Below are 23,544 nucleotides of genomic sequence, written 5' to 3'. Positions count from 1 at the left end.
TTGAATTTGCTTCTATTATCCATGTTGTTTTTTATTTAATCATACAGACTGAATTGTATTCGCATAAATTCTTTAAAAATACTGTTTGTTTGTAATTAAATGCATACATACACATTTTAGACTAATGTTAAATAAGTCTCTAAAGAAAATCACAAATAATTTTCAACATGGTCATCCAGTCTGTTTATGATATAAATGGGGCATATAAATTCATCTGCCATTAAACTGATCTTTCTAATTCTCAGCTGCTCCTTAGACCCCGATGGGCTGAATATTCCAGAAACGTAAATTAAATAGTCTGAAACCTCCTTAGTAATGTTGGCTGCTTTATTTTCCATTGTCTGAGAGTGATTAATTGTATACTGTGAAATCGTTTAAAAACATGACTAATGTATGAAGATTTTGTAAGACTCCCCTTGTCAACAATAAGAGCTAGAAAAAGTGTGTTTTGTTTGTAAATGCCCCTTATATTTTATGCTCTTCATCTACTTTATTTCTATACTAGCCCTAAATAAAGATACTTTAGTTATTATTATGATCGATTTGATTTTGTACTTAATGTTTTTACATCATTACAACTGCATGCGATTTCCTTAAGGTAACATTTTTACTTAATCAAGATAAATCCAAAAAAAGAGAAGTGGTCATGGTTCATTTGTACATCTTGGATTTAGTTGTTGTTCTTGTTGCCACAGAGAAGTTTGGTAGACTCTGCTTGTGTGGTCTCCGCTTTAGCCAGCTCAGATTTAAAGATGTTTGTGATGTTCTGCATTAGTTGTTCATTGCTCTTTGTTATGTGACAATCCTGGTCCTTAGGGAAGTAGGCAGAGGGGACTCCTGACACCGCAATGTGGGACTCTGCAGTGAAAAATGAGTGGATGATATATATGGAAATATTTAGACCTGTATACCCAAGCATACAGAATGTAAGAATTCTTTTTTTGTAAGATTTACTGTCACTCACTGTTGCATATAGCCAGCCTGTTGCCACCAATGTACTGTGTTGTCCATTTGTGTCTTGTGGCAGTACTGCATTCCTCAAACAGCCTTGATCTTCTCATGAAATTGAAATCATAGCCCTGTTTGCATGGAAAGAAAACATGAATCAATATTTATTGATTGACTGATTGATTGATTGATTGTCAGGATAGTGGTCTTTGCTCTACATGATTGGCTTGGATTTGGGTCATTAGCATTTTGCCAATATCTTAATTTGTCTACTTCTTTTTTCTGAAGTTTGTACAAAACACCTACAGATACAGCTTATGATGTCTTTCCCAGTGCTACACTTGCAGTCTGTGCTTGTGCCTACCTTGCAATTTTGCATTTTAAAATTAAATTAGTATTTTTCTGAAATGGTTCTACTAATAAAATAATTGCAATCAAATAAAAAGTTACAAACTACTTCCAGTCTATCAAATTGCATGCACTTATTCTAAACTTCCATAAATGCTTCGATTATAGTCATTAGTCAGTTTTCATTGTATGAAGAGCCCCTGGACTGAGGCTTTGTTTCATAAGCAATGTGTTCAGCCACTAGATGAACATGTTTTTTTTGGCATACACTTGTGTATGATTGACCATTGATGTTCACGAGTTCACACTCACAGATATTTGACTGAATAGACTATGCATATTTGGCGTGCTGTCCGGGGAGAGGGCTCTGAGCTCTGGAAGACATCCTAACTCGTGTTATTCTCCTTGTCAGGAAAAATAAAGATAGGGTCCGAGCGCAGTGTCTAGCCCGGCTCCAGAATGCTCCCCAAAGATGCAATTTATAGAAGGACAGCAGCCAGACAGATTTCACAGACCCCCCAAAATTTGCTAGACTTGAAAATTTGGAGGGGTGCTGTACCGCATTGGGAAAGAGAGAAAAATGGCTCCGGTGGGAGCGTACACTGTTGTGCAGTGATGTAGATGTGACTCCTTGGGAGTTGTTATTGCTTAGCAGTGATAATAAATGTAAATGTGAACTCTGGGAGGAGCCGCCACTGCTAAAGCAGTAATCTGCAGTGGACAACAAATGTTCAGACTTGCTTTCACACTAGATGAGACAGAATCTTATATTCCATTGTTGATCTATGTGAATGCTATGTGAAAGATTTGCATGGCCTTTATACACTTTTACATGCAGCAGCGCTCATTAATGTCAGTTCCAAAGTAGTGGACGACTCCTAGTCAGACTCGGGACAAGTATTGCAAGCTTCTGTTGTTAGTAGCAAGTTGGCATGACAATGTCAACATAGCTGAACCATTTTTGAGCGCAGCATCTTGAGGTTTTTTTTAATATGCAAAGATGCATTCTTTGTGAATGGCTTGTATGTTGTTGCACTGTTTGATTGGCACATCTGGACTGACTATTTGTTCTGAGTGCATGAACTGAACTGTGACCCCTGTACTATAATGATTCGAGACAAATACATGTAATGTCACACCCCAATTATATATACAGTACACTCACCAGCCACTTTATAAGGTACACCTGTCCAACTGCTTGTTAACGCAAATTTTTTAATCAGCCGATCACATGGCTGCAACTCAATGCATGTAGACATGGTCAAGACGATCTGCTGCAGATCTACTGGGATTTTCACGTGCAACCATCTCTAGGGTTTACAGAGAATTGTCCAAAAAGAGAAAATATCCAATGAGTGGCAGTTCTGTGGGTGCAAATGCCTTGTTGATGCTGGAGGTCAGAAGAGAATGGCCAGACTGGTTTGAGCTGATAAAAAGGCAACAGTAACTTGAATAACCACTTGTTACAACCGAGGTATGCAGAAGAGCATCTCTGAACGCACAACACATCCAACCTAGAGACGGATGGGCTACAGCAGCAGAAGACCACACCAGGTGCCACTCCTGTCAACTAAGAACAGGAAACTGAGGCTACAATTCGCACAGGCTCACCAAAACTGGACAATAGAAGATTGGAAAAACGTTGTCTGGTCTGATGAGTCTCAATTTCTGCTGCAACATTTGGATGGCCAACAACATGAAAGCATGGATCCATCCTGTCTTATATAAATGGTTTAGGCTGGTGGTGGGGGTGTAATGGTGTAGAGGATATTTTCTTGGCACACTTTGGGCCCATTAGTACCAATTGAGCCTTTTGTCAATGCCACAGCCTACCTGAGTATTGTTGCTGAACATGTCCATCCCTTTATGATCACAGATCTTCTGATGACTGCTTCCAGCAGGATAACTGCCATGTCATAAAGCGTGGATCATCTCAGACTGGTTTCTTGAACATGACATTGAGTTTACTGTACTCCAATGGCAACTGCGTCATGTCAATATGGACCAAAATGTCAGGAATATTTCCAGTACCTTGTTGAATTTATGCCACAAAGGATAAAGGCTGTTCTGGAGGCAAAAGGAGGTCCAACCTGGTACTAGTACTGTGTACCCAATAAAGTTGCCAGCTAGTTTATACATGCACTTTAGGGACCCCCAGAGTTATTTGGGGGCCCAGGGCCTCGACCATCAGCCCACAAATGACACCACAACACCACCCCCACCCACTCTTCTTTTTCGATGGACAAAGGGTAAACATAGAGTGAATAAACAGCGATCCCCTGCCGAATAAAACCTAGCGTTGGAGAGACTGAAAAAAGACTTCTAGGCTGTAGGTCCAGGTCCTTATGGGATCCAGTTCCGCCAGCTCCGTCCATGGTCTAGGTGATCTGACAAGCTACACCTTCTCGTAGACATGTACAATAAAGACATGTCTCTGGAATGTATATCAAAACATATTCCAAGTAACATTTCAGATTTGTAAACGCCCTCAAGTGAATTTGTCATCTGAAACATGCAATGAAATGCTGTACCTGGAGCAACATATTTTTGCAAAAATCAAGGGTGAGGCACATATTTCCAATGAGCCTGGGTAGATTTTTTTGTTATAAACAACAACAGTTAAAAAAACAATTAAATAATAAATATGGCTCAATTGCAGTGAGACTGGTGTATATTATACCGCATTGCACATAGGTTTACAGTAGATCTTATCCTTCACAGATAAACACAGCAGGCCTCCATTCTCGGGCACATCTGGAGCTGAACAGTTTTCTGGCAATAACTTCTGAAACGCTGAAAAGAAGTAAGGACCTGTTCACTATTATGAAATGCATTAGGATATTTTACATTTAAGCTACATTTTGCGTGCCTGTTAGACCAAGTTCACAGCTGATACCTGGTTGTTGGTCTATATTTTCATATTTTCAGTATAAATTGCACTACAATATGTAGAAGTTTTGGAAAATAATTTGTGCACATGCAATGTAAAATAATGTACAGAACATGCAATGAAATAAGATGATAGGTGATTATATTGTAAGTAAAGTCATCCATGTTACTGTACCTTTGTTGTCTTGCCTCTGAATGATATCAGTTAACGCTTGTAGTTTATTAAATATGTTTCCATGTTGGTATGATGTCCAGTTGTCAGATACAGTTTCCAAACTGTTTTTTATGTCCTATAAAAGACAGGTTAATTATTAATCAATCTTAATGTTTCTTTTTTTGTATCTGATGTGTGCCTGCACTAGTCAACAAAACAGCAATGCTATTTTATTACAGTAATCAAACAGAAACTGTTTCAGCCGTAGATAAAATGCCCTACCTGAAGTTGTTTGTCAAGCTGCTCAAAAGAAAAGTCAGTGGGAAGGCAGGGAGAATGGTTTTGTCCGTGAGTTAAAGTTGAGAGAAATGCTGTAGAAAAATCCCAAAGACATCTCCTGTAGTGCTCTTCATAGAGACATTACAATCAAACCATTCCAGCTGTGAAATAATCTAAATTATTCTTACCAAAGAGCAAAAGCTGCTTCCATTTTCTGCTTATTGTTGCAGATTCCATGTTGTTAGTGTTGCTGCTAAAGGCTCTATGCAATTTTTACCTGTTAATCTTTCTTTTTGTGAACATTTATTGCGTCATAGGTTAATGTACGCTTATTTTGTTGACCAAATTACAACACACTTGCCTTGAACAATCAGAATTACTAATGTTTTGAAAGAGTAGGTTTCCAGTAAGTTGGTCAGACTGGTCAAACAACATGCTGTGTTTCACTACACAGTTAGAACAGTCAAATTTCCTAAACAACATTCAGAATGTAAAGTTTGTAACTTCTGATTTGCTGCAGTTTTGATATAAAGCTGTGTTTTGTGCCACTGAATCACTGTTGTATATTTACTCAATCAAGGTCAGTGTTTTAGAGTTAAATCCTGACGTACTGTAGACTTCAGTCCTTAACTGCCTCTGCCAGTCAAGGTTAACATGACAAAAACCAGAAATAAATATATTAATAGTGAAAAGACATTATTAACAGGGTTCGCACAAGGTGTTTAAAGTGCTTGAATTTGGCTTTCAGAAATTCAAGGCCTGTGATACCTGGAAAATGGGCTTGTTTTGTTGAAAAGTGCTTAAAGTACTTGAAATTAAAAGAACTTCTATGCAAATTTCACACCGGAAAAATAAAAATGTTTGCAAACTTTTGTGACAATTTAATGCATTAATAATGGATTACGAAGCGGTGATTTGACTGACATGAAAAGTGACCAATCACAGTCGACCTTGTCTAGTTCTACGTGAAACGTAAGGGCGGTAAAAAGACCTTTTTGTATTGCAGTGGCAGAAAATAACAACTGAAAAACAAATGTTTTATTGCACTAATGTTTTTCGGATGTTTTCACTATAGAGATGTCTATGTTATTAGATTAGATTAGATTAGATTAGATTCAATTTATTGTCATCACACATGTACAAGTACAAGGCAGCGAAATGCAGGTAAATGGAACCCCCCGACCGTGCACAGACATCACAACTCCAGGGAAGACAGGTCACAGGAGGTGGAACAGGAAATAAAATACAGTCAGGAAAAAGAGGCAAAAAAAAAAGTCCCTCTCACCTTGCTCTTAAGTTAGAGCAATGTGAGATCAGGGATAAGAAAAAGCCCCAGCAATCTAGCACAAAAACACACCGACAAGACATAACATTGCCACAGGGGATGGGAACAGGGGGTGTGGAAATAGTCCGGTAAGGGCGGGCAGCCATCAGGTCCTGCAGCCATGGAGGCGCTGGTCGCAGACCCGCCCACCCTCTCCAGTGGGTGAAAGCATACGAAGGCGTTGGATTGGGGCCAGGAAGTGTCGTGCTGTGTATCTGTGTGTGTGTGTGCGTAAGCCTGTATAGTCCAACAGGTGTCCTTGACGGGGAGCAGGAATTTCAGAGCGTCTCCTTATCTTGCTATCCGGGAGAAGTTGTTTTCCTCCAGCCGAGGCCGTCTGGCAGGAGAAAAGAAAACACAGGGAAGCCGAAAGAGTAGAAAGATACTTCAACTTTAGGTCAATACCTGCCAATTTCACAGATATTTAATGTCCATCACTCGTCTCCAGATCTGGCCAAATTTTGTTGCAAAGCTGCTAACTTCACCCCGATGTTTTCCAGTTTGCGATCTAATATTGCAGTCTGATTATTAGCAAGCCTGCCCATCAGCGCTTCAATCAAGCCGGCCAGCCTGGTGGGGTTTTGAGCAGCACTGACCGCTTTCATCATTCGTCGATACGCCAGGGCCCCACATAAGCCCATCAGCAGAAACCCTGTTATCAAAGTTCCGAATAGGTAAATGTCTTCAATATCCTCCAGAGACAGAGCAGCCAGGCACAGGACGCGCCACTTCTCCCACCCGTCCATCACGTATCCAGCTGCAAACGTCCCCGCAGGACAGGTGGGCTCTCCCGAGCCCAAACTTCTCATCGAGAAGATGGTGTCAATCGCATTCAGAGACCAGTTGATCAAATCCATAATTCCTTATTTGTTTGGATAGCAGGGCACGGAGAGTCTCAGAGATAGAATAAGACAAAGACAAGAAGAGCAAGCGAGGAGAGATATGGGACGGAGAGGGAAAAAGTGCGACCGCCTTCGCCGAGAGCTAAAGAAGAAAAAAAAAAAAAAAAAAAAAAAGCAAGAATAATGAAACCGCGGACATTCTTCCTGCCATTTCGACGATCTACACACACGTTTTGCTTCTCTGCGCTTCTACAGTCTGAATGTAGGCGTGGGAATGCAGGTATTGTGCGATTACTAATTTCTGCAAAAATGCTCATTTTGCGAATGCTTTATTTTAACATGAGAGCTCATTCATTTACGTTAATCACAAAAACAGATATGTGAGCTCTTAAACTTTTTTACTGCAAGTCCTCTCATTATCGTGTATGTGTGCTTAGACTGTATGCAATCGCGATCTCTTCGCTATTAAAGTAAGACATTATTTATATTTGACCAAAATTAGTCAAAAACTATCCAGTATTTAGAATTAGATCGATGCATGACCGATGACAATGCTAACGGACTTCTTATTTGGCTGTATCGTGAAGTGAAACTTACTTTTAGCAAAGATGGAACTTTTTTATTTCTTTACGACAAAAGAATTATGCTGGAAATGTTTCTGTTTGAAGTATTTGTGTCATTTATACATAATAGCTGTATTCTGATCTGTCTTAAAGCATCACTAAATTGTACAGGCATTACAGGTCAAAGCAGTCTGCTGTTACATTTATCAAAATAAACGTAAGGCACTTAAAACACTGCTTTGAGAAATGTAGTGTTGTCATATTTCAGATACCTCAAGTAAAACGTATCTGTAACAAATCACCTCAAGTGATTTGTTTTATTATTTTATTACTGACAGTGTACTTGTCTTTTTTGTAAAACTATTTCAGTTCAGTGATGCAGTGGCACAGTAGGTAGTGCTGTCGCCTCACAGCAAGAAGGTTGCTGGGTCGCTGGTTCGAGCCTCGGCTCAGTTGGCGTTTCTTTGGGCAGTTTGCATGTTCTCCCTGCGTTCGCATGGGTTTTCTTCTGGGTGCCCCAGTTTCCCCCACAGTCCAAAGACATGCGGTACAGGTGAATTGGGTAGGCTAAATTGTGCGTGTGGATGTTTCCCAGAGATGGGTTGCGGCTGGAAGGGTGTCTGCTGCGTAAAAACGTGCTGGATAAGTTGGCAGTTCATTCTGCTGTGGCGACCCCGGATTAATAAAGGGACTAAGCCGAAAAGACAAGAATAAGCAAAAAAAGAAAATAGTGTAAAATATGTAAATAAAAGGCTAAATTTAAATCTTTTCATCATATACTTTAATTAAACCTATAAAAGCTTGAAAATATTGTTTAAAAATGGACAAAAAGTGTCTCTATGGTCTTATAAAGTATGTGGTAGTTATGCCAGTGCTATCGAAAAAGATTAATTGTCATGAGAAGAAAAATCGGCCATACTACCTTTGTTATTCCTATATTTGTGATTTAAGCAATTAAACCATTCAAATAAGTTTAAACTTAAAAAAGGGCCGTTATGAAAATCTGATTAGTAAGTAACTAACGAGTACACAGAGTAGTTTTTTAAAAGAGTACTTTGTACTTTTATCTAATATTATTTACTAAAATTTGTGTTATTTTAGCAGTGTAGTGGTATTTTTACTTGAGTACAAAAAAACCCATTTCACAAGCACATTTAGTGCAGGTTTATTATATTATTTATTATCAATATATGATTAATTAATTATTATACTATTATTAATAATGGTTTTTATTAAATTCCTGTGCAGTGTTTTTATGGGGTGCTGAGAATACATTTCAGGTGTTCAGTATGTTGCGTATCAGTCTTGAAAATAAAAATAGGTGCTGGAAAAAGTGCTTAAAAATCCTTGATTTTCGTTAGGCTGTGCCTGTATGAACCCTGTAATAATGTTTCAAAGAAATGCAGTTTTTTTTTATATTCATACAAAAACCATTAGAGCAACACGTGATTAATGTTAGTTTAAAGAAGTGGTTCATCCAAAAATGTAAATATAATGACCCTCAAGTGGTTTTAAATGTTTGCTTTTCTTTTGTCTGTTAAACAAAAATAATATATTTTTACTAATGTTAGAAAATGGTAGTCATTGACATCCATAGGGGGAAAAAAAGGACCCAAGATTTTCACAGAAACCAAGTTAAGGATAAATTGTGGTTTGGGGTTACATTCAGTATGAGGACGTGCGAGAGATCTGCAGAGTGTATGGTAACATCAACAGCCTGAGGAATCAAGACATTTGTGCTGCCCATTACATCACAAAGCACAGGAGAGGGCAAATTCTTCAGCAGGATAGCGCTCCTTCTCATACTTTAGCCTCCACATCAAAGTTTCCGGAAGCAAAGAGAGTCAAGGTGCTCCAGGATTGGCCAGCCCAGTCACCAGAGATGAACATTATTGAGCATGTCTGGGGTAAAATGAAGAAGGAGGCATTGAAAATGAATCCAAAAATCCTGATGAATCTGGGAGCTAATAAGTTATTTGAGGCATTGCAGAGATGTATGGATGCAGTCCTCCAAGATCATGGGAGTCATACACAATATTAATTCATTTTCCACTGCATGACTTTATGTTCTTCACTGTACATTATTTCTGTTTAGTGACAAGACTTTTGTCTATTAAAAGTCTGACCTTACAAATTACCATGTCAATCACTTTTTCCGTGGGACTCACAGAAAAAGGCATGAATAGGCAGAGTGATCTGTGTCATTATAATGGTGATTACAAACTCGGTACACGCATAAAAGCGAAAGATTGAAGCAGTACTAACATTGTGACACGTTACCTGATAGAGTCAAAAGACAGAAGAGTCATTAGATAGAAGATTAAATCATATTTTAACAACTATAGTAAGCCGTGATCCAGCGGTACACCCTTGATAAACTGTCCGACGTGGTGCACTGCTCTCTGGGGTGACTGTTGGAGCTCAGAGTCAGAGGCGTACATAGCCTTCTGCACCGCATGACAGTGTTTATGTGTGTGTAGAAGGAGGGCTTTTCAGAAATGCTAGGTGAAACGCCAGTGTGGACGTGGATCGTTTTTGTTCTAAAATGGCATTATAAAATTAAGATGTATTAGTGTAAATGGGGCCTAAGTGTGTATTTTTTGTGAGCGGGTGACGAGGGTGGGGTGAAGGATCGGGATGCCGGCTCAGCATCGTGATGTCTATTGGCCATCGGAGATGGATGATGGCATCGTCTATCACCCCAATCCTAATATATATATATATATATATATATATATATATATATATATAAATTATTATAATGTCAGTTGATGATAATAACATTTTCATATTTGATTACTGTAACTGCCCTCTTAATATTATATATCATATTTTAGAGTTTTTTACAGTAGTACATTTCATGTATTTGTGATCAAATAAATACAGCACAAGTCTCGGAACAAAATAATTAATAGTTATTGTTGAAAGAACGAAAGAAAATAGTTGCATTAACCTTAATTTGTTTGTTTATATTTATTTAATAACCTTTATAAATCATTCAGAATTTGACCTGATGCCATTTTCTCTCCATTTGTTCAGCATTAATCTTTATTAGCTGTGAGTTGCCCTTAAATTTGATTAGTATGTTTCAGTCTGTGAAAGCTTGTAAGACAGCTGTCAAACAATTCACTAGAGGGAGCAATACTTTTGGGCTAATGAATATTCACTCTGCAGGAATACCTAGACATTAAATCATGCCTCAGAGGACTGCTCGCTCAAACAAATTAAATCATAATAATTACTTTCTCCTCTAATTGCTCATTTGTTTAATTTGAGGATTAATTACCGCAGTACACAGCCATGACAAAGGCTTTCGCTAAACTCATTTCGCTTGATTGTAGACTCTTAAGTTCACTGCATCTCTTGAAGGAGAATGTATTAATGAGAGCTCTTCTGTTGCGGCTTAAGAGGTTTGGAACAGATGATTGCAGGGCTGTGATATCCTAAACTATTCTTTAAGTATCTGCACACAAAAGCGGCTTTAACGCAGCTTTAGATTATTATACATTTAATGCCTAGCCATTGGTCTGACAGCTAAAGAGAAGATTTTTTTGCACTTGTGCAGTATAAGCACGTCCATTGATTGTAAATCTGGACAGTTAATGCTACCTAAAGCAATGCAATTCTTTTCAGCCATATAACTCAGGTTGTTAATTTAGCATTTCAGTAATGACTTTCAAACTTAAGGATTTATGTATAGCAATATAACAGAAAATTAAAATGTAGCTGCTTAAAATTGAGAACTTTGTAAAGAAGGTACATTTTTCTGATTTTAATTATTAGCATACATTTTTTTCTGTCTAGCGCAATTAAATGTGTGAGCTTGGCAAAGCAACAAATGTGAATGTTTTTCGTCTGTTGTGTTAGGACAACTGCTGCCTAAAATGCTTTATACACTGATAATGTTTCTGAAACAATGTGTGCTTGGGTGGTTTTGTTTGAGTCTCATTTCAGTAAATGGAAGATGATAATAGAAAGAAAATTCTGATGGTAAGAATGACATTAAGGGGTTTGAGGTGTTGAATGTGAGAAGATGCTTTGGTAATCATAAAACATATTTTTCTATAAGTGTGTGAATTTGGAGATCTGGGATTTTTACCAACACAGTGTCACTTACAGTATACAGCACAACACAATGGGAAACTATAGATGTATTCAGGGAGGTTGTTTAATAATGGGGTTTTAAGGAATTTAATTTAATAAATGAAAAACATATCTTTTTATGTATTTTTTTAATAATCATGTAGTTATTTCATTTTTGAAAAGTTGCTAAAGGATTTCATCTGCCTCCAACAGTCTGGCTTGAAGAGATCACATTGTCACATATGGCAGAGGTAGCATATACACATTATTCACATTCATATACACATTTCCTAAACATTACTTTAAACATTTTCTTTGACAATGCTTGAGTAGGCCAACATCTATGCGAATAGCCTCCAAATAACATTGTGGGATGAGTTATAGGTTTAATTTTCATTTTTACTCTGCTATATATACAGTTTGAGTATTTGAATAAACCATGACCTTGAAGATAAATGTGCCAGAATGAAGGGAGATCCCTATTCTCTTTTCTCAATAAGCACTGGATTGACCTGTTATGACAGCTTAAAGAAAAAAAAAGATGCTCCTCTAATTTTCTAATTAGTGAAAAGATCAGTCTTGACAGATTAACAGCCTCTGCCTGTTAAGTTTTATTTTTAACTAAAATTAGTTGGCTGCTAAGAATAGTTTTGTATAATGTAAGTTTGCTTGCCTTTGATTAATTTAAAACTACATTAAATAGTTATGCATATACTTTAACCTAACACAGCAGTTTCATTTTTTTATTTGCTTAGCTGTAATTAGCTAGTTAGTTACCTTAAATGTAAAACTATTTATTGATTGTTGCCACAGCAATGCATAAACAAATTAGTCAAAATGGATTGGCGTGCCAATGGATTTTAATTACTATATACAGTGCACAGCTGTAACACGGGGAGTGACACAGACAACTGAAGTTTAGGATGCACGTGCAGGTTTATTCAAAGTCAGGGAATGATGGTCAACACAGGTGCAAACAGATTTATAAAGGCAGTCCAGAATCGTGGTCAAAGGTATCAGGCGAGAGGTCAGAAGGCAGGCGGCAGACAAGGAGAAAAATAAACAAGGCAAAGATCAAAACACGGAGGACCAAGAGTAAGGGAAACGCGTTGTAATGTCACTATACAGTTAAACAAGACTCGGCAATGGAAGTGAGAGTGTGTGCTGTATAAATAGTGTGTGTAATCAGTCTTTGACAATCCTCAACTGGTGCAAGTGTAATCAGTCAAAATGAGGAAGCATGTGTGTTTGTGAACTGAATGCATGTATGAAAATGTAGTCCATGAATGGCGGATTTGTAGTCCATAGATTATTGTGAGGGTGAGTGCTTACCAGCGACCTCTGGTGGTTAGAGATCGCTGGTAATCATGACAACAGCATAATTGAGTACACCCCATTTTGAAAATGAATATTTTTATCCATTTATCAGTGAATATAGGCAATGGATTTTGGTGCATTTAAACAAAACAGATTTATTATACAGATATATTTATTAAAATAATATTTTAGTCACCAAACAGAAATTGAAAAATAATACCAATATATTCAAGCAAAATATTGCAAAATATAAAATAATAATAATACAACCTACAAAATTTCTACACAATTTTTCAATTTTTTTGCTTCTCTTGATTTTTTCCCTCTTTTTTTAAAATTGTATTTAATATTTTTCTATAAAATATAAATTTGGGTGTGCTTGTTATTGAACCATTATCATAAGTTATTTTGTTAGATAAGCTCCAGATTTTGCTTCGGTACTGACTAATGTATATGCACAAATATAATATTGTACAGCTTCCTATTAAAATCATGAATTTAAAAGATAGATTTGTGAGGGGTGTACTTAAATATGATGAGCACTGTTTGCTGGTGAGGTGTCAGAAACCTGGCAAGCCACACTGATTCTGACCACTGGTAGAGCATGCATTTACACAGAGAAACAGTTTTATTTTATAGAAATTAGTTTTGTGGAGACTAGGGATGTAACGATTCACCTGACTCACTATTCGATACGATTCACGATACTAATCTCACGATTCACAATTTTTAAACAAAATTATTTAAAACAAATTTAAGGTGAACAAGAGCCCTTTGATTTTTTTTTCTTAAAGGCTGCACATTTTTTGCAAAATAATAATATATTTTTACAATATATTTTCTAAATTGCTTTTTAAAAACAAATTCCAAAAAAAGAGTAATACAACCTAAAGAAGACTCGTTAATATAAACAAACTAAAACTGTGACTGTGTATATAGCATATCTATATATCAGCATATCTATGTTTTCTGGCATAAGCTGAGGTCTTTGTACATTTACAATGTCCCTTGCTGATGAAAAAACTCTCACTGGGAACTGAGATGGCTGGTGTGGAGAGGAAAGCCTTTCCTAAACTAGAGAGCAGTGTTTACAGAGGTGGTCAATAGGCCCTCTGATCTAGGGAACTGGCCACTGGCAAAACATACCGATTATAAAATGAATAATTATATAGTAGGATAGAGACAGTATTGCACACAGTTTGCTCACCACTTATGTGCAGGTAAAGCGAGATTGTGCCTGTAAGCACAGCGCCCCCTCTCTTAAAAAAAAAAGTATCGCGATTCATTCAACATTTGAACCGTTTTGAATCGTCACATATTTGAATCGATTTTTAACCGACTCACAGTCAATCGTTACATCCCTAGTGGAGACACATTTATGTGGCATGCATATGGACAGCGCTGATCATTAAAAAAGTAACACACTCAAAAATCCTAAAAAGACCAAGTGTAAAATGGATGGGTAAGTTTAACACTACGGATGTGCTCCCTAAACAGAAAAGAGATGAGAGTTGTAGATGAGAGTTGTGTCGATAGTCAGAAAAGATGAAAAGAAAAGAATGTGCATGTCTTTTTGCATTGCGAGAAGGCATGAAGCAGTTGGGACGTGACATGATAATGTATTTAAAGTTTCATGTTCTTGTGTGTAGAAAAAAAGTAGATAACAGGCAGAAGTAGTAAATTAAAAAAAGCATGAGGATGAAGCATTTGGTTAATAGCGTGCCTTAAGCACTATACTCAACGGAGAACTTTTCGTAGCTGGGAATTTGACATGGAGTGAGTGTCAGCCAATCCTTGTTCTGGAGGGTCCCAGGCAGTAATCTATCCAATACACCTCACAGCTGGAATCCTTTTCTGATGTATGCTTGGATAGAGTAGCTCAAGGGCAAATTCTGATGCAAGGCCTCCACAAGGGCCATGGTATTTATAGACTTGGCATAGAACAGAAGGAACGAGGGTTCGCGATGCCTCAACACAGACTAGCTCACTCATGGGAGAGGATCGAGAAATACAATGAGGAGTTTTCTTTTAGTTCTTCTCACCCTTTTCACTCTAAGATCAACAGCATCTTGCTGGACCTTGAGCTTTTTCTTTAAACCTTTGAAATGAAATGGGACTCTGTGTTGAGGATCCCGAAATCAGACTTGAATTGCTTTTTAAAATACAATATATTAGAATTTTTTGGGCAGAACTAGTTTGATGTTCTAGAAAGATGTCATATTGTTCACTTCAGAACGATAAATGTCACTTTTTTCCCTGAACGTTTTCATATTTCTCAACGCTGCAGGATCGCTTTCCAGCACAGTTTGATAAGATACTTGAAAATGTTAGTACTGAATGCTATGACATTATTCACTAAAGTTGTAAATATCAAACATGCTGTCATTCTACTGTTTGTGTTATAATCAGGATTTAGAATGAAAAAAAAGAGGCCAGAGATTTTTCAACTGTTCCAGGTAAGATTCAATCAACTTTGAGTTAACAGATGAGTCAAATCCACCCTTGGGCGTTCCAGGCATCGAGCATTTTCTGCTCTGTGAGTGGTGCAAAGCAATAAAGAACCAGGAAAATGGCTGTGTCACAGCTGCTTTGAGTCTGAGCGGAGAACATGGAGGGGGGAGAAAAAAAATGCTGCTGGCATTTCAACACCAGAACACCTTAGCCAATGCTTGGTTAAGCATCCTCCCCCAGTGCTTTACTAATTCTAAATGTCACCAGTGTCCTTGATGCTTTTACACCCTTTCCATTAGAAATGCCATTGCTACAGGTTATAACTTCATTGGTTTCTTATTTGATGGCAGAATTATCTTTTTTATTTTCAACAGTTTACTAATATCTACTTTAAAAATTTTGACTGTTTACAACTTGTACAAACCATGTTTATTACAGTTATTTTATAGTTTATTACAGACTTACTGTATGTTAACTTTCTATTTTTTTAAAAATGACAAAAAGTATAATGTCATTAAAAGTAATATTGTAAAATTATTTTTTTAAATCTGTTTTTCATTTTTATGTATTTTTAAAAGTCAAGCACCTTAAATTACTGTTCGTAATTTTCGCACGTTAAACAATAAATTTGACCTCTTGTATCAATTGTATTGATACACTGCCTCCGAAATTTTTGTCTGTCATAAAAAAAATTGGAATTAGATGAATTTTTTTTCTGCTTTTTGCATCTGAAAAAGCACTTTGAGAGGTGTTTTGACAGTTCAGAGCCACCATACAAGCGAAAAAAGCTAAATACAGAATGCCATTTGAGCTACAGAAAACTTTATGACAAACACTGCATAAAATAAAGACAGAATGACTCTGACTTTTGAGGACTCCTATATGCTGGATTTATAGCGCATCTCTCCCTTGCTATTGCTTGGTGTGTGTGTGTGTCCAAGCATTTGACCTACTGCCCATAGTTGTTACAAAAGAAAGCATGGTCTGCATTCGGTCCATTGCTTTAACACGTCAATGAAGGTGAAGGTACTTCAGGATTTGTTTATGTACATAGACGTGTAGGTAAACGTATGATGTAGCACAAGCAATGTATCAAAATTCCACTGATTTTCTGAAAAAACTTTGCATTTTGGGATAATCCAGTGCAGCTCTTTGATAATGAGCTGAACTTTCCTTCCTCAATTCAGTATTGGATGAACACATATTTCTTTCCTTTTCTACTTTGGAAAAAAAGGAGAACAAAGTATCACAGCTTGAACTGACTCCGAAATGTTTTGTGTTTTTTCATAATAGATACATTTATACGCATCGGACTGCAAGGTTTGTTTAAGGGATAACTTTTTCGCATATAAATATGAAAAAAACACAATCGAAAATTTTGAACTTCAGTGTGCAAAGTACTTTAGTCCTGTGATTTCAAAGCTACATTTTCAACATTATTCACTAACATTCAAGGTGACGCAGTGGCGCAGTAGGTAGTGCTGTCGCCTCACAGCAAGAAGGTCGCTGGTTCAAGCCTCGGCTGGGTCAGTTGGCGTTTCTGTGTGGAGTTTGCATGTTCTCCCTGCGTTCGCGTGGGTTTCCTCCGGGTGCTCCGGTTTCCCCCACAGTCCAAAGATATGCGGTACAGGTGAATTGGGTAGGCAAAATTGTCTGTAGTGTAGGAGTGTTAATGAGTGTGTGTGAATGTTTCCCAGAGATGGGTTGCGGCTGGAATGACATCCGCTGCGTAAAATCCTGCTGGATAAGTTGGCGGTTCATTCTGCTGTGGCGACCCCGGATTAATAAAGGGACTAAGCCGAAAAGAAAATGAATGAATCACTAACATTCAATGTCACATGATCCCTTCAGAAATTATAATTATTTTCTGATTTGGTGGTACATTTTTTTTCCAGACCATAACTATTTCTTGTCCATTTTACATGAAACAAAAGTCAATGATTTTTAATTATTCAAAAGAGCAACAGTTATTATTATAACACTTGCAATGAATTTTTATTCATTCTTTATGAATGAAGTAAGTTTTTATTTATAAATAAATGGTAATAAAAAAATTTACCTACATGCCTAAAACTTTTAAACATTCACGACAATTGTCAAGCAGCACTACCATGACAAATCCGTGCTTTTGTTACAGCAAAAAGCTATACAATACTAAAGAGAAAAGAAATAAAATCCAGTTTGGGAATATGGTAGTAATGTTTCAGGACATCAGAATTAAAAGCCCTACCACCCATAGTTCTTAATTAAAATTTGGAACAGTCAGTAAATCTGCAGTGGATGACCTTAAAGAACATTGTGGACGGTTATAGCTGAAAGATAAAAATGACCCAAATGATGATAAGCTTTAAAAGTCAGCAGAAACATTTTATAATGGATATATAGTGAACACAATGACAGTGAAACTGAAAATGAATATGTTTGTGTGTGTGTGCGTGCGTGCGTGCGTGTTTGTGTGGGTGTGTGTTTGTGTGTGAGAGAGAGAGAGTGACACTTTTTGGTGATGAGTTTTGAATGCAGTTTTTTTCTCAGCAATAAAAGCAAGAAAGAAAATCATTAAAGTAATTAAAGCATGTTATCTGGGCTTGAATAAAGACTTCAGTGCTGTGTTGGGAAAGTGAAAGCGTGTAAACAAGTGTGTGTTTGTGTAATAAGTGTAAAGACCCTTTTGCATGCCAAAAAAGCTGTAAGAAATGCTGGGTTCCACACAATCGATTTGAGTTGGTGCAACATAAAGGAATTAAGTTAACTTTTTACAAATTTAAGTGGAATGAAAATAACAGTTAAGTTGTTCCAATGAAACCTCAAGTATTGTGTTGTTTCAGCTCATTTTAAATTAGTTTAAACAAATAACTAAAAATATTATTTTGAGTGAGATTAAGACCTCAACAATGTTCTCAGTCCTCTTCAAAACACAGTCCAGTGCAACTTAAGTACAGTATGACCTCAACAATTGTATTATTTTGAAATGAAGTGGACCTCAGTGCCCTGTAAAAACCCCCAAAGTTGACTCAACTTAAAATTTTAAGGCAACACTTAAGGAAATTTTTGAATTGACTCAAGTTGCAACCCAATGACTTCACTTGACTCTATTTAAGTTGAGTAAACTCAAAAATGTCCTGAAGTTTGTTGCCTTATAATTTTAAGTTGTCAACTTCTTTTTTTTTTTTTTTACAGTGTGGCTACTCTTAAACTAAGTGTATAATAACTAGTTTGTTATATTTATGAACTCGGAAAATTCAGTAATTGATTTAACAAGGTGTGAGCTGACATTTGGGTATTCAACACTCCTTCCAAAAAATTTTTTGAATGTAAAAACTTTATAAATTCAATGACTTTGTCATGAGGCCTGTAGAAAATACACCTTAACATTCAGCAATAACTATATAAATAAAAACATTTTTAAAACTGATTCTGAAACTAAATTATTTTATTTGCTATTAAGTGTTATTAAGGGTTTGTGTACGACAAAATGTACAACAGTTTTGACCGTTCCATTTTTGTGCATTGGAGGGGGAATTTGACATGGTAAACTTACAATCAATAAAGGGCACTGTAAATCAACTACATAAAATTAGATACTTATTAGGCTTTACATTCGTTACATATTTTCTATAAGAAACTTTTCAGCTTTAACAAATAAAAATTTTTCCTGGGTCGGCCAGACTTCAGTTTAAGTGCCACCCTGACCCTTATATAGCCTCACCACTGGCATAAAGTATTAGGTTTCATGATAATGTATAAATGCCACACTTCACAAATCAAGAAAATATATAATTAGGTTAATACGTTTTCATTTCTCTGTGTTACTCAAAATAAGACTTTCCAAGTAAATGTTTGTGTAGAATGTAGCCGTGGGCCAGAATAAGATTCTGACGTATTATATCCTTGGATTAAAATATCACAGTTTCACGGTATTACTCTATTGTGATTACTGCTTTAAAATACGGCTACACAATTTATCATTTGAGCATCGATATCGCAACGTGTCCATCCGCAATAGCCACATCGCAAGAAATACAATGTTAAGTTGGGATTATAGATGACCAGGAACCACAAGTAAAAACACAAAAGGTTTGTGGAGACACTGCAGAATTGAGGCATAATAGAGTGAAAGTGAATTATCTGTATGTGATTTTAAGACATCTCCTATGTGAGTTTTTTAAAGAGAGTTTTTAAAGCATTTTAATAGCGCACAAAGAAGTTTTATAAAGATTAATAATATTGAATTACTTGTATGATTAGGACTATGCAATGCTATTTTACATTCTGTTATTCAATTTCTATACCCATAAAGCACTGTTTATTTCACTTTTAATGTTTTCTCTTTTGTCTTTGACTGTAATTTGTTTATTGCATGTATAATAAATTACATCAAATATAATTATATTTCACTCCCCTACAAAACCTTTGCAGGCAATCTAAATGAATGACTTTCCAAATGGAGCTGTTTAAGTCATGTGATAAATTTGTATTTATAATGCAGAGAAGATTTTTTTGCAATGTCAAATTTCCAGATATTGTGCATCCCGAATTTAGTAAAAAACAACATCATTGTTCCCCATCGAACACAATATACTTTATTTTAATAAACATTTAGCCGGCTGCAACTCTCACATGGTCGCCCACTGAAGTTAAGCAGGCCTGCGCCCGCTCAGTACCTGGCGTCCGTTTTTCGTGCCTCGCTTAAATGATCTAAGTTGATTTTGCAGATCCTTAATCTTTTAATCTTCAGAACTGATCTCTGGCTATTTTGGTTCTTCAAACAAGTTCTCGAATCTGTTCATGAAAATATCTGGATGTACTGATCTGAGATCGCTGTGTGTGTTGTAAAGGATCTCTATCGATGCAAGAAATCATGATCAGCAACGATCAACAATGCAACGATTGGCTTAGTGTAATGACATTATCTGATTAATATGATGTGCAATAGCTTTCCACATTTGTTATGGTCTGCAGGCTTTACACTTTCATGTGTCAAGAGTATTTAGCAATTTATTTAGTTTTACATTTAGAGCGGATTTTCTATTATAGTAATAATAACTAGGCCTATTCAAGTTTCTTAATTAGCGTAAGGAAAAACTGGCTGTTCAAATTAATTTAGCATTAAGAAAACATTTTGATATCGGTAAAGATGTCTGCAACTTTAGCGAAGCATCAAATCACTGTTATATTAGCAGTCAAAACACGTGTATGACTGCATAAATTATTATTCCTTAAAAAAAAAGTTAAATATTGTGCACGTCTATTATCATACATAAATTGTACTAAAGCTGGTACCTTAAAATAGTTCTCGGTTGTATCTTAAAAAAAGTCCATATTAATAAATGTTTTTTTTTGAGACCACTGGGGAGAACCACCCCGTGACAGTCTTTGTACTTTTATTTCGGAGTTTTATTTATATATTTTTTATATATATTTTATAAGTGTATACTACTACTGTAAGAAAATGTCAAAATTCTGTACATACATTCAGTATTACCTTTGCTTAAAACTTAAAAAAAAAAGGCATCTAATCCGGTTTATATGAAATAAGCTGAGCAGGTTTGAGCTACCAGAACTGTTGCTATGACAACAACTCTCGGATGGGTTTTAAAGAATGAAATGATCCTGGATCATGTCAAATCCTCAATAACCAAATCCAGCTAATTGAGTAATCCATGTATGAAGAACGGACCCCTGGATGGGAGACCACATGTGAAAGCTGAGTTGCTGCTGGAGGTTGTATTAGTGAGCCCAGCAGGGGGTGCTCTACCTGCAGTTTGTGTGGGTCCCAATGCCCCAGTATATTGATGGGTACTGTATACTGCTCCTTGAATGTTGCCTTTCAGGTAAGACGTTAAACCAGACTCTCTGTGGTCGTGAAAAATCGAAAAAGAGTAGGGTTTAACATCCTGACCAAATTTGACTTCTGTCCATTATGGCCTCCTAACCATTCCTATATCATAATTGGCTTCATCACTCTACCAATCAGCTGGTGTGTGGTGTGGAGTCTGGTGCAATATGGCTGCTTGTACGTCATCTAGGTGGATGCTACACATTGGTGGTGGATGAGGAGATAAAGTGCTTTGAGTGTCCAGAAAAGCTCTATATAAATGTAAGGAATTATTATTATTATTATTATTATTATTATTATTATTATTATTATTATTATTATTATTTATAATATTTTGGAACAGTTTTTGGTCATTGACTTTTGCTGTCTGAGAAAACAGATTTCTTTACAACTTGTAAGGGCATCTTTAGAGATCTTTCTTTTCTGTGGATATAAAGTAAAACCACTGCACTATGCAGGTCTTGCATGCTTGGATGTTAATGCATAAAAGATTTGTTTTTCAGATGTTTCCTGAATCGTGGCCTGACCAGTAACTTTTGACGCGGAGGGTGCATTTCTGCTGGAGATACTGTTGCCCTAAATAAGTAATTAAAATAACATAAAAAAACAAGGAACGCTATAACGGAACATTTTGGCGGGTTTAAAACCTTGACTTTTTAAACCGTGGTAAACCTTGAAACCGGTTATCATCCCATGTTTAGTAGAATGCACCAGATGTCATATTATACAGGGTCATATGCCTTGTGCTAATGTTAATTTACAGTAAAAGTGATCATGTACTGAACAAGTCTGTGATGTGTAGTTGTGCATTTAGTAAAAATGAAATCCAGAGATTGACTGAATAATAAAGGCATGTCTGTTAAATATGAATGTGGCTTTAATGCATGTACTTTGTAATCTCTCATTCCTAACATTGCTTCATCCATACAGTGCAGCGAGTGTGCGTGACATATGCAGACCTCTGCAGTGCCCAAAGAGCTCTGAGTAATGGAGCGTGCTTAGTGACCCACTTCAATCTACCCGAAGACTGAATTTTCATCTAGATTCCGAGACATTTTTTTTTCTAAAGCATTTATGCCCTCCGACATTATTTATGTCAAATGAACGCTGTTTTTTCGCTCTCCACTGATGCAGGAAAGTTGAATAAACACCATTATTTTTGAAGTCAGAGGTGTTTTGTGTGTAATGCAGTTTCTCAGATTGCTTTACCCTATGAAGGATGCTATTTTTACTTTGTCACTTAAAGGACACGATTTATTAATTTCATTCATTGCTTCAAAGCAGGGCTGGCTGATAGGTCCCAAAAATAGTATCTTGGTATTTTGGGCTGAATTGTGATATACATTTTTATTTAGGATTTTTATTTGAATAAAAATAAAATCAGTTTATTCTTTTAATTTTTTTTAAAACTCTGCCCAGTAAAATAATGAAGGTTATAGAAACAGACATTGTGAATATAGCCGTGCAGGCTGTCTTAATATTGTTATATTAAAATCTAGAAGCAAATAGAACACTTTTTAAAACAGAATTATAACCTAATCACCTATTCAACTATTCTGATCACCAGTGTTGGGCACGTTTCTTTAAAAGAGTAATTAGTTATCGTTACTTCTCACAAAGTGTCTGAGTTAAGGTGCGGTCACACTTGACTTTTCTTCCGATAGACTTCCATTCATACGCACGCGAATGCGTCAGACCGGAAACGCGGGGTCATGCGCCGAGTTTCGCATGTTGCTGCAGTGCAAAGTTCAAGCTTGGTGAACTCTAACCTGCTAAATCGCATCACTTGACTGCGTGAGAGCAATTGAGGATCAAAACAGGACCTCTCTGGGCAAAAATGTAAAACATGGAGCAATCGCTCGCTTTTTTAAATGTCTAATAAGCTTGTTTGATCCCGCCCCTTTTCGCAGCGCCGCACGACAGAATTTCGCACACACAAAGCCCGGTGTGACCATAGCTTTACATACACTCACCGACCACTTTATTAGGTACACCTGTCCAACTGCTAATCAGCCAATCACATGGCAGTAACTCAATGCATTGAGGCATGTAGACATGGTCAAGACGATCTGCTGCAGTTCAAACAGAGCATCAGAATGGGGAAAAAAGGTGATTTAAGTGACTTTGAACATGGCATGATTGTTGGTGCCAGACAGCTGGTCTGAGTATTTCAGAAACTGCTGATCTAGGGTTTACAGAGAATGGTCCGAAAAAGAGAAAATATTCAGTGAGCAACAGTTTTGTGAATGACCAGACTGGTTCGAGCTGATAAAAAGGCAACAGTAACTCAAATGATCACTCGTTACAACCGAAGTAAGCAGAAGAGCATCTCTGAACGCACATTGAACCTTGAAGCAAATGGGCTACAGCAGCAGAAGACCACACCGGGTGCCACTTCTCTCAGCTAAGAACAGGAAACTGAGGCAACAATTCGCACAGGCTCACCAAAATTGGACAATAGAAGGTTGTCATAATGTTGCCTGGTCTGTCGAGTCTCGATTTATGCTGCG

The 23,544-nt window shown here is 36.8% G+C and overlaps 1 protein-coding gene across 1 annotated transcript; it reads right to left on the bottom strand.

The window, feature by feature from the left end:
- Nucleotides 1-450: 450 nt before the first annotated feature.
- On the bottom strand, nucleotides 451-4,908 carry si:ch1073-126c3.2 (uncharacterized protein LOC555816 homolog). The gene is made up of 6 exons (XM_056471053.1): nucleotides 4,807-4,908; nucleotides 4,622-4,710; nucleotides 4,361-4,475; nucleotides 3,977-4,089; nucleotides 965-1,079; nucleotides 451-858 (listed from the first exon to the last, which is right to left on the bottom strand). The coding sequence occupies exons 1-6, from the start codon at nucleotides 4,853-4,855 to the stop codon at nucleotides 671-673; spliced, it is 669 nt and encodes a 222-aa protein (XP_056327028.1). The 5' UTR covers nucleotides 4,856-4,908; the 3' UTR covers nucleotides 451-670.
- Nucleotides 4,909-23,544: the final 18,636 nt, after the last annotated feature.

The sequence above is a fragment of the Danio aesculapii genome, chromosome 13 (assembly GCF_903798145.1).
Source record: "Danio aesculapii chromosome 13, fDanAes4.1, whole genome shotgun sequence".
NCBI lineage: Eukaryota > Metazoa > Chordata > Actinopteri > Cypriniformes > Danionidae > Danio > Danio aesculapii.
Note: the sequence above shows the minus strand (reverse complement) of the source record. Positions and strands in the feature narration are given on the sequence as shown.

Coding starts and splice junctions, on each gene's coding strand:
- si:ch1073-126c3.2 (XM_056471053.1), bottom strand. CDS start 4,855: ATGGAATCTGCAACAATAAGCAGAAAATGGAAGCAGCTTTTGCTCTTT. Junction 4,476..4,621: donor AGCTTGACAAACAACTTCAG/GTAGGGCATTTT, acceptor TGTCTTTTATAG/GACATAAAAAACAGTTTGGA. Junction 859..964: donor CAGGCTGGCTATATGCAACA/GTGAGTGACAGT, acceptor TTTTCACTGCAG/AGTCCCACATTGCGGTGTCA.